The 19,009-nt window shown below is 32.9% G+C and overlaps 3 protein-coding genes across 3 annotated transcripts in view; all 3 read right to left on the minus strand.

The window, feature by feature from the left end:
• LOC139495292 (uncharacterized) overlaps positions 1-19,009 on the minus strand; it is a 184,583-nt gene that overhangs the window by 38,752 nt on the left and 126,822 nt on the right. The window lies entirely within an intron of this gene.
• LOC139494072 (ankyrin-1-like) lies at positions 12,503-14,694 on the minus strand. Its single transcript, XM_071282242.1, has 2 exons — positions 14,490-14,694; positions 12,503-13,365 (listed from the first exon to the last, which is right to left on the minus strand). Exons 1-2 carry the CDS (start codon positions 14,692-14,694, stop codon positions 12,503-12,505), a joined length of 1,068 nt encoding a protein of 355 aa, XP_071138343.1.
• On the minus strand, positions 15,208-17,201 carry LOC139494073 (ankyrin-1-like). The gene is made up of 2 exons (XM_071282243.1): positions 16,997-17,201; positions 15,208-15,872 (listed from the first exon to the last, which is right to left on the minus strand). Exons 1-2 carry the CDS (start codon positions 17,199-17,201, stop codon positions 15,208-15,210), a joined length of 870 nt encoding a protein of 289 aa, XP_071138344.1.

Consider the following 19,009-nt stretch of genomic DNA (forward strand, 5'->3'; position numbering starts at 1 on the left):
CCATAAAAACTGACAGAACCAAACTCTATCATTCCATGAAACAAGTTAAAACAACTGCCATATTCCTGACTTGAAACACATGCACCTCAATGTGACTTGGTAACGATATCTTAAAGTAGTTTGATAAAGACATTTTTCAAGTGACTTGGTACAGATATCCTCAATTGACTTGGTAAAAACCTCTTCAAGTGACTTGGTACAAGCATCTTCGAGTGGTTTGTTACAGACATTTCAAGCGATTTAGTAAAGACATTTTTTAAGTGACTTGATACGGACATCCTAAATTGACTTGGTACATACATTTTTCAAGAGACTTGGTACATACATCCTCAATTGACTTGGTGCATTCATATTTTAGTGACATAAGACATAAATATTCCTGTGACTTTGTACATGTAACTCGAAGTGACATTGTACAGACATCTTGAAGTGACTAGTACAGGTATCTTCAAGTGACTTGGTTTAGATATTTTAAAGTGACTTAGTACATGCATCTTCAAAAGACGTCGAAAAACATTTTCAAGTGACTTAATACGTGCATCTTCAAGTGACTTAGTACATACATTTTCAAGTGACTTGTTGCAGTCATCTTCAAAAGACTTGTTGCAGTCATCTTCAAGTGACTTGTTGCAGTCATCTGCAAGTGACTTGTTGCAGTCATCTTCAAGTGACTTGTTGCAGTCATCTTCAAGTGACCTCGTACAGTCATTTTGAAGTGGCTTGTTTCATAAACCTACAAGTGCTTGATACAGGTATCTTTAAGTGACTTTATACATGCATCTTCAAATGACAAACACTTTTGATATACTTGGTACATATATCTTTAAGTAATTAAGTTCAGCTGTCTTCAAGTGATCTTTTACAGACATCTTCAAGTGATCTTTTACAGACATCTTCAAGTGACTTCGAATTAAATTAATACAAGGACTAGTCAGTAGTATTTGATTATTCACTAAAGATTTGAAAACAATCCCAAAATAAAACAGCTCGTTTTCTCCAGCCGACAATAGGTTGACCGACAAAAAATGTAGCAGCAGGGCACTGAACACAATAACTTCTTTAGATCATGTGAGCATTTTTTCAGCAATGTGCAGTATAATTAATTCATCATATTTCATTTTTCTCAGGAAATAATTATCAACCGCTATTCTGTAGGAAAGTTCCGTTATTCGAAATTGTATGATGCAGAATATTAGTTTGCAATGTCAAGATAAAAAAAAATAGGTACACGCGAAAGATACATATAATTTCCTTCCAATATCTGGCAACTCACTGTTTGTTGTAAAAAGACTAAGACTATGGTTCTCAACTATCGTCATAGACAGACACAACATACAAAATTTTACTACAAGCACACTGTTTTAGAATCAGTAAATAAAATAAAGTATTAGGCGAAAAATGTAGAATCACAAAAGTACTGAACTCCGAGGCAACTTGGGTGTTATGTGGAGTTTGTCGTCCAATTTAAGTGTTACATACTGTGTTATCATGGTTATATATACTTTTCTACATCTTTTCGTCATTTTGTTTAGATGGTATTGTCAGTTTATCTAGAAAGCACATCAGACTTTGAATTTCCCCCAATTTGGTATCTACCGCCTGTCTGTTGCTGTAAATTTTCTAAACAATGAAAATGTAATTTACATATCGTTGTCCGAGAGGAATTTCAATAGGAAAATCCATAAAAACTGACAGAACCAAACTCTATCATTCCATGAAACAAGTTAAAACAACTGCCATATTCCTGACTTGAAACACATGCACCTCAATGTGACTTGGTAACGATATCTTAAAGTAGTTTGATAAAGACATTTTTCAAGTGACTTGGTACAGATATCCTCAATTGACTTGGTAAAAACCTCTTCAAGTGACTTGGTACAAGCATCTTCGAGTGGTTTGTTACAGACATTTCAAGCGATTTAGTAAAGACATTTTTTAAGTGACTTGATACGGACATCCTAAATTGACTTGGTACATACATTTTTCAAGAGACTTGGTACAGACATCCTTAATTGACTTGGTGCATTCATATTTTAGTGACATAAGACATAAATATTCCTGTGACTTTGTACATGTAACTCGAAGTGACATTGTACAGACATCTTGAAGTGACTAGTACAGGTATCTTCAAGTGACTTGGTTTAGATATTTTAAAGTGACTTAGTACATGCATCTTCAAAAGACGTCGAAAAACATGTTCAAGTGACTTAATACGTGCATCTTCAAGTGACTTAGTACATACATTTTCAAGTGACTTGTTGCAGTCATCTTCAAAAGACTTGTTGCAGTCATCTTCAAGTGACGTGTTGCAGTCATCTTCAAGTGACTTGTTGCAGTCATCTTCAAGTGACCTCGTACAGTCATTTTCAAGTGGCTTGGTACATAAACCTACAAGTGCTTGATACAGGTATCTTGAAGTGACTTTATACATGCATCTTCAAATGACAAACACTTTTGATATACTTGGTACATATATCTTTAAGTAATTAAGTTCAGCTGTCTTCAAGTGATCTTTTACAGACATCTTCAAGTGATCTTTTACAGACATCTTCAAGTGACTTTGAATTAAATTAATACAATGACTAGTCAGTAGTATTTGATTATTCACTAAAGATTTGAAAACAATCCCAAAATAAAACAGCTCGTTTTCTCCAGCCGACAATAGGTTGACCGACAAAAAATGTAGCAGCAGGGCACTGAACACTCTAACTTCTTTTGATCATGTGAGCATTTTTCAGCAATGTGCAGTATAATTAATTCATCATATTTTATTTTTTTCAGGAAATAATTATCAACCGCTATTCTTTAGGAAAGTTCCGTTATTCGAAATTGTATGATGCAGAATATTTGTTTGCAATGTCAAGATAAAAAAAAATAGGTACACGAAAGATACATATAATTTCCTTCCAATATCTGGCAACTCACTGTTTGTTGTACAAATACTAAGACTATGGTTCTTAACTATCGTCATAGACAGACACAAAATACAAAATTTAGCTACAAGCACACTGTTAAAGAATCAGTAAATAAAATAAAGTATTAGGCGAAAAATGTAGAATCACAAAAGTACTGAACTCCGAGGCAACTTGGGTGTTATGTGGAGTTTGTCGTCCAATTTAAGTGTTACATACTATGTTATCATGGTTATATATACTTTTCTACATCTTTTCGTCATTTTGTTTAGATGGTATTGTCAGTTTATCTAGAAAGCACATCAGACTTTGAATTTCCCCCAATTTGGTATCTACCGCCTGTCTGTTGCTGTAAATTTTCAAAACAATGAAAATGTAATTTACATATCGTTGTCCGAGAGGAATTTCAATAGGAAAATCCATAAATAACTGACAGAACAAAACTCTATCATTCCATGACACAAGTTAAAACAACTGCCATATTCCTGACTTGAAACACATGCACCTCAATGTGACTTGGTAACGATATCTTAAAGTAGTTTGATAAAGACATTTTTCAAGTGACTTGGTACAGATATCCTCAATTGACTTGGTAAAAACCTCTTCAAGTGACTTGGTACAAGCATCTTCGAGTGGTTTGTTACAGACATTTCAAGCGACTTAGTAAAGACATTTTTAAGTGACTTGATACGGACATCCTAAATTGACTTGGTACATACATTTTTCAAGAGACTTGGTACAGACATCCTCAATTGACTTGGTGCATTCATACTTAAGTGACATAATACATGAATATTCCTGCGACTTTGAACATGTAACTCGAAGTGAATTTGTACAGACATCTTGAAGTGACTAGTACAGGTATCTTCAAGTGACTTGGTTTAGATATTTCAAAATGACTTAGTACATGCATCTTCAAAAGACTTTGAAAAACATTTTCAAGTGACTTAATACGTACATATTCAAGTGACTTAGTACATACATTTTCAAGTGCCTTGTTGCAGTCATCTTGAAGTGACCTCGTACAGTCATCTTCATGTGACTTGATACATAAACCTACAAGTGCTTGATACAGGTATCTTGAAGTGACATTATACATGCATCTTCAAATGACAAACACTTTTAATATACTTGGTACATGTATCTTTTAGTAACTTTGTTCAATTATCTTCAAGTGATCTTTTACAGACATCTTCAAGTGATCTTTTACAGACATTTTCAAGTGACTTTGAATTAAATTAATACAAGGACTAGTCAGTAGTATTTGATTATTCACTAAAGATTTAAAAAAAAAAACAAAATAAAACAGCTCCTTTTCTCCAGCCGACAATAGGTTGACCGACAAAAAGTGTAGCAGCAGGGCACTGAACACACTAACTTCTTTAGATCATGTGAGCATTTTTTCAGCAATAAGCAGTATAATTAATTCATCATATTTCATTTTTTTCAGGAAATAATTATCAACCGCTATTCTTTAGGAAAGTTCCGTTATTCGAAATTGTATGATGCAGAATATTAGTTTGCAATGTCAAGATAAAAAAAAAATAGGTACACGAAAGATACATATAATTTCCTTCCAATATCTGGCAACTCACTGTTTGTTGTAAAAAGACTAAGACTATGGTTCTCAACTATCGTCATAGACAGACACAACATACAAAATTTAACTACAAGCACACTGTTTTAGAATCAGTAAATGAAATAAAGTATTAGGCGAAAAGTAGAATCACAAAAATACTGAACTCCGAGGAAAATTCAATCGGAAATCAAATGACAAAACACATGAAAAATGAATGGACAAGAACCGTCATATTCCTGACGACTTGGTACAAGCATTTTTAAATGTAGAAAATGGTGGATTGAAACTGGTTTTACAGCGCTTAACCTCTCACACGACAATTGCATCAAATTTTGTAATATTGGTAAAGATGCGTGAACAAAACAAACAAACATTAAGGTAGAAAAGCACATAAACATGAAACCATCTGAAATGGTCCATTTAACAAACAAATAAATCAATCAAAAATGACCCCATCTGAAATGGTCATTTTCACAAACCATTTAATAAACAAACATGGCCCCATCTGAAATACTCTTTTTTGATAATACAGTTAATCACCCAAACATGACACCGTCTGAAATGGTCCTTTTAACAAACAGCCAAATCAACCAAACATGACACCATTTGAAATGGTCATATTAACAAACCATTTATTTAAGCAAACATGACACAATCTGAAATGATCCATCTAAAAATCTATGAAATAAACTAAACATAACACCATTGGAATTGGTCTTTCTATAAAAAAAAACAATAATAAAAAAAAACATGACACCATCTGAAATGGTTCTTTTAACTAACCATTTAATAAACAATCATTAGGCCAATTAAAATTAATTGATAGATTTTCATCCAAGCCCACCCCTCTGAAAATCGTCCTGCCCCATTTTTTCTTAATTTAAATTAAATAACGATTTCCGGATTTTGTTCATGTCCGTTACCGGAAACCATCGATTATTTCGTTTCATTTAAAAAATCCTTTTACAAATTTCGGTTTTGTATTACTTCAAGTAATCTTTAGAGAACGAATATGATTAAGTCGACATATTGTGCTGCTCTATGATGACAACATCATCTTTCGAGAATAGAGATGGATAACGAGAAGGGCATGACATATTTGAGTTAGGAGCAAAACGCTGTGTCCAAAAACGCAAATTGCGGTGTGTAACAAATGATTCAATAGAAAAACATGTTTTTTTTATTTATATGAAATTCAATGACTTTGTGTCAGAAAATTTGGACTGTGAATGATATCCAAAGCGCTAGAATCGTAGAAAAAAATGTAAAAAAAACCATGACGAGATTAAAGAAATTGACACAAACACAAACTTGTAAGATTTATGACCGTAAATTGAGCAAAAAAAAGTCAACAAACATACGCATCTCATTATAACAAGCCCGTAGATTTACCCATGGCTGTCGTTTTTTGTTCACAAACAGCAACACCCTCTGTCCCAATACCCTGAATGTAGTCATTAGACAACACCTTCTTTTTGGTGAAGTTCATATTTTACATCATAATTACTTTCAACACCTACAAAATGTAGTATTCATTTTATTATGTACTCATAATACTTTTGTCGCATAAAATTGTACCACTACATTTTCTTATGTTTATGGTTTATGGAGACTACAAACCATTGCTTAGAAAGCAAAAAAAAAAAAAAAATTGGTGTTGGTATAGTCGAACTGAAGAGAGCATTTCTCTTTTTTTTTAATGTTTACTATAAATAGATATTGAAAGCATCATTTACATGTACATGTATGACAGTGGTTGTCGATAAGAGATATTTATTTCAGAGTTTAAAAATTTGGTATGATTCCTTTAACAGCATGTATATACATGATATAAGCTTATTCTAACTTGCGTATACCCCAGCGGTATGAAGACGAGGGTTTCATATTAATAAAATTTAAAAAAAAATAAAAAAATCCTACCCGCCCTATTTTTTTGAAAAATTTGGATGAAAATCTACTAATTAATGTTAGTTACATCATCTAAAATGGTCCTTATTTACAAACCATTAAATCACCTTAACATGGCACCATCTAAAATGGTCCTTATTTACAAACCATTAAATCACCTTAACATGGCACCATCTAAAATGGTCCTTTTAACAAACAACTAAATCAACCAAAAACAAATATATCAATCAAACATGACACCATCTTGAATGGTACTTTTAACTAACCATTAAATCAACCAAACATGACACGGTCTAAATTGACACTTTTAACAAACAACCAATTCAACCAAACACAAGTGACAACATTTGTATTGAATCACTGTATTGGATACATAAACTACATAAGCGTCCTTACAAAACAACGGTATATTACTGGGTCTTCCAAGTACTCCACGTAACCTCTTTCTAATTTATTATCATCAATTTTATCAGCAATCAAAGACGGGCGTCGAAGTTATTGTGAAACTGCCTATTCTAGAGGTGGCGCGAATCAGATGTGGATACTTAAAAATTAAAAAAGATCTTCAAGAGTACATACAATCTAACTCTTTTTCATCTTGTAACAGTATTAAAACATTTGACTCTTTACACAAGTATTCCACATTCTAAACTAAAAGACAAATTGAAAGAATTGGTATTGCTTTGCTTCATAAAAAAAGAACAATGTAGATACAAGTATCTTGTCTTAGGGAGGGATAAATCCTACTTTGTAAAAGATCACTATGATTCAAACAAAAAATTCTCTGAAACTGATATTATCAAGATGCTTCATTTTTTTATTGACAAAATATTTGTTACGTTCGGAGGAAGTGTTTTTCAACAGACTGACGGCATTCCAATGAGAACAAACTGTGCCCCTCTACTTGCCGACTTCTTTGTAATCATGAGGCTGACTTCATGTAGGAACTTCTTAGGAAGAAAGATAAGAAGTTAGCAATATCCTTTAACTCTACTTTCCGCTATATAGATGATGTTCTTTCACTAAATAATTCAAAATTTGGTGACTATGTGGAACGCATCTATCCCATCGAACTAGAGATAAAGGATACAACAGATACAGTTAAGTCGGCCTCATATCTTGACTTACATCTAGAAATTGACAATGAGGGTCGGTTGAAAACAAAACTTTACGACAAAAGAGAGGATTTCAGCTGTCCAATTGTGAACTTTCCATTTCTAAGTAGCAACATTTCAGCAGCACCTGCACACATGATATATATTTCCCAATAGATACGATATTCCCGTGCTTGCATTTTTATCATGATTTTCTTGATAGAGGGTTGCTTACAAGGAAGCTATGAAACCAAGAGTTCCAAATAGTGAAGTTGGAATCATCCCTTCGTAAATTTTACGGACGCCACCACCAGTTGGTTGACTGTTATGGAATAACCGTTTCACAAATGATATCGAATATATTCATTACGTTGTAACTACAACCCCCTTCCCTTTCATGAATGTGACCTACCGAATTAGAATATTTACCGGATTTGTTATCACATAGGCAACACAACGGGTGCCACATGTCGAGCATGATTTGCTTATCCTTCCGGAGCACCTGAGATCACCCCTAGTTTTTGGTGGGGTTCGTGTTGTTTTTTCTTCAGTTTTTTATGTTTTGTCATGTGTACTTTTGTTTGTCTAGTTGTGTTTTTTCATTTTTAGCCATGGCGCTGTCAGTTTATTTTAGATTTATAAGTTTGACTGTCGCTTTGGTATCTTTCGTCCCTCTTTTGTAAACGTCCTTTTTATAAACTGTTAATTCAACTAACCTTGACACCATCTGTAATGGTCGCTTTCAGAAAACATTTAATCTATCAAACATGACACCATTTAACATGGTCCTTTTTAACAAATCATTAAATCACCAAAATATGACACCATCAGAAATTGCCCTTCTACCAAAATTATAAATCAACCAAACATGATACCATCTGACATAATCCTTTTTAACAAACAATTAAATCCGACAAATATTACACAATCAGAAATAGCCCTTTTAACAAAATTATAAATCAACTAAACATAAAACCATACAAAATGGTCATTATAACAAACTAATAAACCACCCAACCACGTAACCATCTGCAATGGCCCATTTAACAAACTAATAAACAACCTAAATATGACACCATCTGTAATGGTCAATTTAACAAACTGATTAATCATCCAAACATGACACCATATCCAATGGTCCTTTTAACAAACAAATAAATCAATCAAACATGACACCATCTGGAATGGTCCATATAACTAACCAATAAAATCAACCAATCATGACACCATCTGAAATGGCCCTTTAAACAAAACAATTTAATAAAACAAACCGAACACCATCTGAAATGATCCTTTATAACAAACCATTAAATCAACACTGACAAATAAGCAAAAAAAGACACCTTCTGAAATGGTTATTTTAACATACAGCTGACTCAACGAAATATGCCACCAACTTGAATGGTCCTTTAAAAAAAAATCAACCTAACATCTGAAATAGCCTTTAAACTAATTATAAATGATGAATCAACTAAAGCTGAAACTATTTGAAATGATTATATATCAACCAAATGTGACAGTATCTGATATGTTTTCCTACTTTATGTCGATTGGTTATCCTGAAACATTTTAGACTACTGATAGACGGTTTGGAATTTGCTCATTGCTGAAGGCCTCATATGCGTCATGGTGAGTGAATCTAAACATATTACAGATGCAGACCTAGGATACGTGGGAAGGCATGCAGAACGTAATCGCACAGACTTGTACAAATAGGAAAGTAACATTTGTTTTGATCTTTTTTATTGCCGCTAAAAATTATGTGTTATGGCAAAAATCTGTCACTGCATTTAATTAGAAAATAACAGAAATTTGATTGACAGCAGATTCTCCTTTCTAACTGGCTACAGCAGTGAACCTCTTTGTCATTTGGTATCTGTTGGTTAATTGTCTACTCATTTATTAACCTTTTTTTTCTAACATCTCCTTTGGATAGTTGACTCATTGGCAATCCTACCACATTTTCTGACTTTCCTTATCTATATTTACAAATATCGATGTCATTGGTATCTGGTTGTTAATTGTCTACTCAAATATTGACCTTTATTTGCGAACATCTCTATTGGAGAGTTGTCTCATTGGCAATATAACCCCATCTTCTTACTGTCTATATCTACATTGGCAAACATCTGTATCATTTGGTATCTGGTGGTGAATTGTCTATTAAACAATCATAAAACATTATTTGACAAGGGTAAGGAGTACATTGGTATGCACTTTCGCTCTCATTACGCGATCACTGTGGGGTTGACTAGCTGACACATGGTAGAATTGGTTGGCCCCTGGAAGATGGGTCAAGTTTGGGCATCGCATTGGTTGTTTTCATTCAGTTTATCACAACAAAAACATGTTTCATTTTTAATGTTAATTATTTCAAAATCTAAATATATACATTTGTTCAATCAATGAATACAATAGTTGTTATTTACAATATAACCATGTTGTTAGTTTGTAATTCCTAGACCAATATCTTAATAATCATCATAATAATGTTCCGTTTAGCATGGTAACATTTTCATACAACTTCTTTTCATGACATAGATAACTGCTTAATCAAAGTTAATCCTTATATTCACAACATAAACTATGTGTGTACCAAACATTAATTCGAACAATTAAATGCTGATTTGACTTATCTTTCAATAAATTTCAAAATGATTTGACCTAAACTTAAACGACTACAATCAGAAATCAAGGTACAATTAATCTCAGAAATTGAACAACAATTTGATTTTGAATGTTTGCAAAGAAAAGTAAAAACTGTCACAAGAATTTTAGCAAATTATAAAAAATTACACTGCAATATAAATAATAAAAATAATTTAAATATTATTGTTCACATACAAATAAATATGAATGCATCCAAGGCAGATAACTCTCATAACCGACATTGCCAGTAAAAATTACCCGTAAGTCATTTTTCACTGGTGATATTAATATTGATTATAAATATACAGAAAAAAGTAAATAAAAAAAAAATACATATAACACTGATAAACAATCTTCTTCTGATACAAATTTAGCAAACACAATAGTTTTGTATTGCAATATAAACAATATATAATTCCTAACAATACATACAAGTAAAACGTTACCAATCATTACATATATATTTTCACTGAAAATTGTAATTTATATATATCTTAGTTACATAAAACTTTCAGTCTCAGAATCCATTTCCCACAATATTAGTTAATTGATTGTTCGAGAGCTGTTGGTGTGTATTGGAGATCAGTTAATATCTTTATTCTTAATATTATTTACTGTTTGCTATATTTTTTCTTATATCTGTTGCCAATTATTCTCTATTCTTAATGTTTTAATAAACACCCAAATATTTTTCATTCTTTATTTTCTTGTTTATTTTTCTGTTTCTTATTTTTGGTATTTTTTTTGCTATTTATTATGCACTTTCAGTTCATTATCCCCTTTTCTGTAAAACGCATCGTTATCTTAATAACTGTATAAAGAATTCAGTTATCAGTTCCAGAGTATGGATAACTCGCATGATAACTCTTTAATGTTTTTATTTAAATGCTATTACCCTATTGTGTTATCCGAATGCAGCGGAAAGTTAATCAATGAAATTCCATTCATTCAAATGGTGCACATATGTAGCAAGTAGGATCTTATTAATAAATTTGGGGTAAAATTTTATAATACGCAGTAAGGTCCTGAAATAAAAATAAAACCTGTCACGTTAATTAGTAATATATCTATTTGTATGTTTAAGGTACGTTATTTATAGACTATCAATTTATAACTTTTTTTTAAATGTTTGCTTTTTTTAACAAAGGAGCAAATACCCTTAATACATTGACAATATTTTGATATATACAAATCATACAGTGTAATTAAAATTGAGAATGGAAATGGGGAATGTGCCAAAGAGACAACAACCCGACCATAGAAAAAAACAACAGCAGAAGGTCACCAACAGGTCTTCAATGTAGCGAGAAATTCCCGCATCCGGAGGCGTCCTTCAGCTGGCCCCTAAACAAATGTATACTAGTTCAGTGATAATGACCGCCATACTAATTTCCAAATTGAACACAAGAAACTAAAATTAAAATAATACTGACTTGGGACAGGCGCAAAAATGCGGCGGGGTTAAACATGTTTGTGAGATCTCAACCCTCCCCCTACACCTCTAGCCAATGTAGAAAAGTAAACGCATAACAATGAGCAAACGCAAATATATACAAATAACATAAGTAATGTAGAACGCTTTACATATCAGTATAATTAGTTCCACCAATTCTTAAATCCAAAATCTAAGACATATGTCATATACTACTTAATTTATCGAATTATAAGTTTTAATAATAGAACCAGTACTATCTTTATGACAACATAATCTGTAAACTGACAGTAAAACAAGTAATGATAGTAAAAATACAATATGAAAAAGTACTACAACACGCTACATGTAGTTAATATTGCAACCCAAGTAATGATTGCAAAAATTGTTAACTCAATTAAAATTATTGTCGTGTACAAAAATTGAAGAAAAGGAAAAAACGTAAGAGGCAAACAAAAAAAAAAAAGAAAAAAAAGAGAAAAATGAAGTCATCGTTATTATGATAATATGATAAATGAAAATAATCAAACTCCATACACATTGCTTAACAATTAGAAAAGGAAGCAGTTGTGAAGTTTAATAACGTCTAAATACAATCAGTAAAATAAGAAAAGTGTATTAAGTAATATAAGATATAGAAGTGTAAATAACAGACAAAAAAGATGCCAAAGAATTATTCAAACTCGTAAATTCACAATTAACTCTCAACGCCATGTCAACAAACGGAAAACGACAAAAAGACTACCAAAAGTACACAAAATATACATAGATAGATAACAACAAGAACCAACAAATTAATCATACCTAGACTGATTCAGTATAAATAAATATGTGACACTAGTCAACCATGAAATATAAAAAACAACTGAATAATAATAAAATTAGATGTTTACTGAGTGCGGTACAGTGACATTAATTTGTTTCACCACTATTGTTTTCTGCAAATCAAATTATTTTGACATAGATCAATGTTAGGATTCCTCTCTAACAACAACTTTACTATATCAGTATGTCCTTCCTGACTTGCAATGTACAGAGGACTCCAGCCATCTTTGTCACATAGATCAATGTTAGGATTTCTCTCTAACAACAACTTTACTATATCAATATGTCCTTCCTGACTTGCCATGTACAGAGGACTACAACCATCAATACGACATAGATCAATGTTAGGATTCCTCTCTAACAACAACTTTACTACATCAGTATTTCCGTTTTGACTTGCAATGGAGAGAGGACTACAACCATCCTTTTGACATAGATCAATGTTAGGATTCTTCTCTAACAACAACCTTACTATATCTGCATTTCCGTTTTGACTTGCAATGTACAGAGGACTACAACCATCCTTTTGACATAGATCAATGTTAGGATTCTTCTCTAACAACAACTGTACTACATCAGTATTTCCGTTTTGACTTGCAATGTATAGAGGACTACATCCATTATTTTGACATAGATCAACGTTAGGATTCTTCTCTAACAACAACTTTACTATATCAGTACTTCCGTTATAACTTGCAATGTATAGAGGACTATATCCATTAATTTGACATAGATCAACGTTAGGATTCTTCTCTAACAACAACGTTACTACATCAGTATTTCCGTTTTTACATGCAATGTACAGAGGACTACATCCATTAGTTTTACATAGATCAATGTTAGCATTCTTCTCTAACAACAACTTTACTATTTCAGTATTTCCGTTCCGACTTGCAATGTACAGAGGACTACATCCATTACGTTGACATAGATCAATGTTAGGATTCTTCTCTAACAACAACTTTACTACATCAGTTGTTTGTTCATGATGATACAGTCAGGATATATTGATTTAAAGTAAAGTTATGATGCATGTGTCTTGTGACCATGGTAACATAATATATAAATATAATCGGATGCAAAACAAAATATATCAAACAGAGACCAACGTTAAGAGATGAAAAGCAGAAAATACCAAAATAAAGACAGAAGTAATGTGATGGATAGCATTAGATACCAAAGAGATGTTGATCTCACACAGAGACAGACATAATGAGATGAAATGATATCAAACAGCAACAGAAGTAATGTGATGGATAGCATTAGATATCAAACAGATGTTGATCTCACACAGAAACAGACATAATGAGATGAAATGATATCAAACAGAGACAGAAGTAATGTGATGGATAGCATTAGATACCGAACAGATATTGATATCACACAGAGACAGACATACTGAGATGAAATGATATCAAACAGAGACAGAAGTAATGTGATGGATAGCATTAGATACCGAACAGATATTGATATCACACAGAGACAGACATACTGAGATGAAATGATATCAAACAGAGACAGAAGTAATGTGATGGATAGCATTAGATACCGAACAGATATTGATATCACACAGAGACAGACATACTGAGATGAAATGATATCAAACAGAGACAGAAGTAATGTGATGGATAGCATTAGATGCCGAACAGATATTGATATCACACAGAGACAGACATACTGAGATGAAATGATATCAAACAGAGACAGAAGTAATGTGATGGATAGCATTAGATACCGAACAGATATTGATATCACACAGAGACAGACATACTGAGATGAAATGATATCAAACAGAGACAGAAGTAATGTGATGGATAGCATTAGATACCGAACAGATATTGATATCACACAGAGACAGACATACTGAGATGAAATGATATCAAACAGCGACAGAAGTAATGTGATGGGTAGCAGTTTAAATGAACAAGAGACAGAAGTAATAAGATAAAGCTCAGCATGTATCAAATTGAGACATACAATTTGGAAGAATAGCAGTATACAAACTCCAAAATAAGACCATAATCACAAAGATCAACATTTGAAATTCATCTCTGACAGTAACCGTATAATATCAGTATGTCCGTTCTGACTTGCTTTGTCCATTGGACTACAGCCATTGTAATCACATAGCTCAATGTTAGGATTTCTATCTAACAACAACTTTACTATATCAGTATGTCCTTCCTGACTTGCAATGTACAGAGGACTCCAGCCATCTTTGTCACGTAGATCAATGTGAGGATTTCTCTCTAACAACAACTTTACTATATCAATATGTCCTTCCTGACTTGCCATGTACAGAGGACTACAACCATCAATACGACATTATAAGTTACATAGTGTGTTAGTGACCTAATATGATATATACAGGGTCAGTAAATTCCATATGGGGTGAGAGCGAAGCTCGAACCCCATATGGAATTTACTTACCCTGTATATATCATATTAGGTCACTAGCACACTATGTAACGAATTTATCTTACCGACTATCTTTATGTGTTGAATTTAGACTAAAGTTGTCTTATTTGCTTTCATAACACATCTCCTTATTTCTGTAATAAAGTGTTCAGGTGTTCAATTTTAAGAACCTACTTCAATTGATATGCACTAAAAAAACTAATGTAAACGATAGATATTTATAATAAACAACCTTGATATAACAATATTAAAAAGAACTTTCAATATTTGAAATAATCAAACAGTGCCTAAGTCGCAAATTCACTACTAACCTAATACTGAAATAAGCCCCGCCTCCCTACTAACCTAATATTGAATATACACGGTCTCCACGAGGTCGCTTTTAACCAATCATATTCCTAGAAATGTATAGGAGGTAAGATAAAGATCAATGTTAGGATTCCTCTCTAACAACAACTTTACTACATCAGTATTTCCGTTTTGACTTGCAATGTAGAGAGGACTACAACCATCCTTTTGACATAGATCAATGTTAGGATTCTTCTCTAACAACAACCTTACTATATCTGCATTTCCGTTTTGACTTGCAATGTACAGAGGACTACAACCATCCTTTTGACATAGATCAATGTTAGGATTCTTCTCTAACAACAACTTTACTACATCAGTATTTCCGTTTTGACTTGCAATGTATAGAGGACTACATCCATTATTTTGACATAGATCAACGTTAGGATTCTTCTCTAACAACAACTTTACTATATCAGTACTTCCGTTAAAACTTGCAATGTATAGAGGACTATATCCATTAATTTGACATAGATCAACGTTAGGATTCTTCTCTAACAACAACGTTACTACATCAGTATTTCCGTTTTTACATGCAATGTACAGAGGACTACATCCATTAGTTTTACATAGATCAATGTTAGCATTCTTCTCTAACAACAACTTTACTATTTCAGTATTTCCGTTCTGACTTGCAATGTACAGAGGACTACATCCATTACGTTGACATAGATCAATGTTAGGATTCTTCTCTAACAACAACTTTACTACATCAGTTGTTTGTTCATGGTGATACAGTCAGGATATATTGATTTAAAGTAAAGTTATGATGCATGTGTCTTGTGACCATGGTAACATAATATATAAATATAATCGGATGCAAAACAAAATATATCAAACAGAGACCAACGTTAAGAGATGAAAAGCAGAAAATACCAAAATAAAGACAGAAGTAATGTGATGGATAGCATTAGATACCAAAGAGATGTTGATCTCACACAGAGACAGACATAATGAGATGAAATGATATCAAACAGCAACAGAAGTAATGTGATGGATAGCATTAGATATCAAACAGATGTTGATCTCACACAGAAACAGACATAATGAGATGAAATGATATCAAACAGAGACAGAAGTAATGTGATGGATAGCATTAGATACCGAACAGATATTGATATCACACAGAGACAGACATACTGAGATGAAATGATATCAAACAGAGACAGAAGTAATGTGATGGATAGCATTAGATACCGAACAGATATTGATATCACACAGAGACAGACATACTGAGATGAAATGATATCAAACAGAGACAGAAGTAATGTGATGGATAGCATTAGATACCGAACAGATATTGATATCACACAGAGACAGACATACTGAGATGAAATGATATCAAACAGAGACAGAAGTAATGTGATGGATAGCATTAGATGCCGAACAGATATTGATATCACACAGAGACAGACATACTGAGATGAAATGATATCAAACAGAGACAGAAGTAATGTGATGGATAGCATTAGATACCGAACAGATATTGATATCACACAGAGACAGACATACTGAGATGAAATGATATCAAACAGAGACAGAAGTAATGTGATGGATAGCATTAGATACCGAACAGATATTGATATCACACAGAGACAGACATACTGAGATGAAATGATATCAAACAGCGACAGAAGTAATGTGATGGGTAGCAGTTTAAATGAACAAGAGACAGAAGTAATAAGATAAAGCTCAGCATGTATCAAATTGAGACATACAATTTGGAAGAATAGCAGTATACAAACTCCAAAATAAGACCATAATCACAAAGATCAACATTTGAAATTCATCTCTGACAGTAACCGTATAATATCAGTATGTCCGTTCTGACTTGCTTTGTCCATTGGACTACAGCCATTGTAATCACATAGCTCAATGTTAGGATTTCTATCTAACAACAACTTTACTATATCAGTATGTCCTTCCTGACTTGCAATGTACAGAGGACTCCAGCCATCTTTGTCACGTAGATCAATGTGAGGATTTCTCTCTAACAACAACTTTACTATATCAATATGTCCTTCCTGACTTGCCATGTACAGAGGACTACAACCATCAATACGACATTATAAGTTACATAGTGTGTTAGTGACCTAATATGATATATACAGGGTCAGTAAATTCCATATGGGGTGAGAGCGAAGCTCGAACCCCATATGGAATTTACTTACCCTGTATATATCATATTAGGTCACTAGCACACTATGTAACGAATTTATCTTACCGACTATCTTTATGTGTTGAATTTAGACTAAAGTTGTCTTATTTGCTTTCATAACACATCTCCTTATTTCTGTAATAAAGTGTTCAGGTGTTCAATTTTAAGAACCTACTTCAATTGATATGCACTAAAAAAACTAATGTAAACGATAGATATTTATAATAAACAACCTTGATATAACAATATTAAAAAGAACTTTCAATATTTGAAATAATCAAACAGTGCCTAAGTCGCAAATTCACTACTAACCTAATACTGAAATAAGCCCCGCCTCCCTACTAACCTAATATTGAATATACACGGTCTCCACGAGGTCGCTTTTAACCAATCATATTCCTAGAAATGTATAGGAGGTAAGATAAAGATCAATGTTAGGATTCCTCTCTAACAACAACTTTACTACATCAGTATTTCCGTTTTGACTTGCAATGTAGAGAGGACTACAACCATCCTTTTGACATAGATCAATGTTAGGATTCTTCTCTAACAACAACCTTACTATATCTGCATTTCCGTTTTGACTTGCAATGTACAGAGGACTACAACCATCCTTTTGACATAGATCAATGTTAGGATTCTTCTCTAACAACAACTTTACTACATCAGTATTTCCGTTTTGACTTGCAATGTATAGAGGACTACATCCATTATTTTGACATAGATCAACGTTAGGATTCTTCTCTAACAACAACTTTACTATATCAGTACTTCCGTTAAAACTTGCAATGTATAGAGGACTATATCCATTAATTTGACATAGATCAACGTTAGGATTCTTCTCTAACAACAACGTTACTACATCAGTATTTCCGTTTTTACATGCAATGTACAGAGGACTACATCCATTAGTTTTACATAGATCAATGTTAGCATTCTTCTCTAACAACAACTTTACTATTTCAGTATTTCCGTTCTGACTTGCAATGTACAGAGGACTACATCCATTACGTTGACATAGATCAATGTTAGGATTCTTCTCTAACAACAACTTTACTACATCAGTATTTCCGTTTTGACATGCAACGTTCAGAGAACTACATCCACCAGTTTGACATAGATCAATGTTAGGTTTCTTCTCTAACAACAACTTTACTACATCAGTATTTCCGATTTGACTTGCAATGTACAGAGGACTACAACCATCCTTTTGACATAGATCAATGTTAGGATTCTTCTCTAACAACAACCTTACTATATCTGCATTTCCGTTTTGACTTGCAATGTATAGAGGACTACATCCATTATTTTGACATAGATCAACGTTAGGATTCTTCTCTAACAACAACTTTACTATATCAGTACTTCCGTTATTACTTGCAATGTATAGAGGACTATATCCATTAATTTGACATAGATCAACGTTAGGATTCTTCTCTAACAACAACTTTACTACATCAGTATTTCCGATTTGACTTGCAATGTACAGAGGACTACGTCCATCATTTCGACATAGATCAATATTAGGATTCTTCTTTAACAACAACTTTACAACATCAGTATTTCCGTTTTGACTTGCAATGTATAGAGGACTACATCCATCCTTTTGACATAGATCAATGTCAGGATTCTTCTCTAACAACATCTTTACTATTTCAGTATTTCCGTCATGACTTGCAATGTACA

Source organism: Mytilus edulis, chromosome 11 (assembly GCF_963676685.1).
Source record: "Mytilus edulis chromosome 11, xbMytEdul2.2, whole genome shotgun sequence".
NCBI lineage: Eukaryota > Metazoa > Mollusca > Bivalvia > Mytilida > Mytilidae > Mytilus > Mytilus edulis.

What these genes read in the sequence shown, in the direction of transcription:
- LOC139494072 (XM_071282242.1), bottom strand. Translation starts at nt 14,694, where the DNA reads ATGGCAAGTCAGGAAGGACATATTGATATAGTAAAGTTGTTGTTAGAG. An exon ending in TAGTCCAATGGACAAAGCAA is followed by an intron (nt 13,366 to 14,489) that starts GTCAGAACGGAC and finishes CAACTGATGTAG; the next exon opens with TAAAGTTGTTGTTAGAGAAG.
- LOC139494073 (XM_071282243.1), bottom strand. Translation starts at nt 17,201, where the DNA reads ATGGCAAGTCAGGAAGGACATATTGATATAGTAAAGTTGTTGTTAGAG. An exon ending in TAGTCCAATGGACAAAGCAA is followed by an intron (nt 15,873 to 16,996) that starts GTCAGAACGGAC and finishes CAACTGATGTAG; the next exon opens with TAAAGTTGTTGTTAGAGAAG.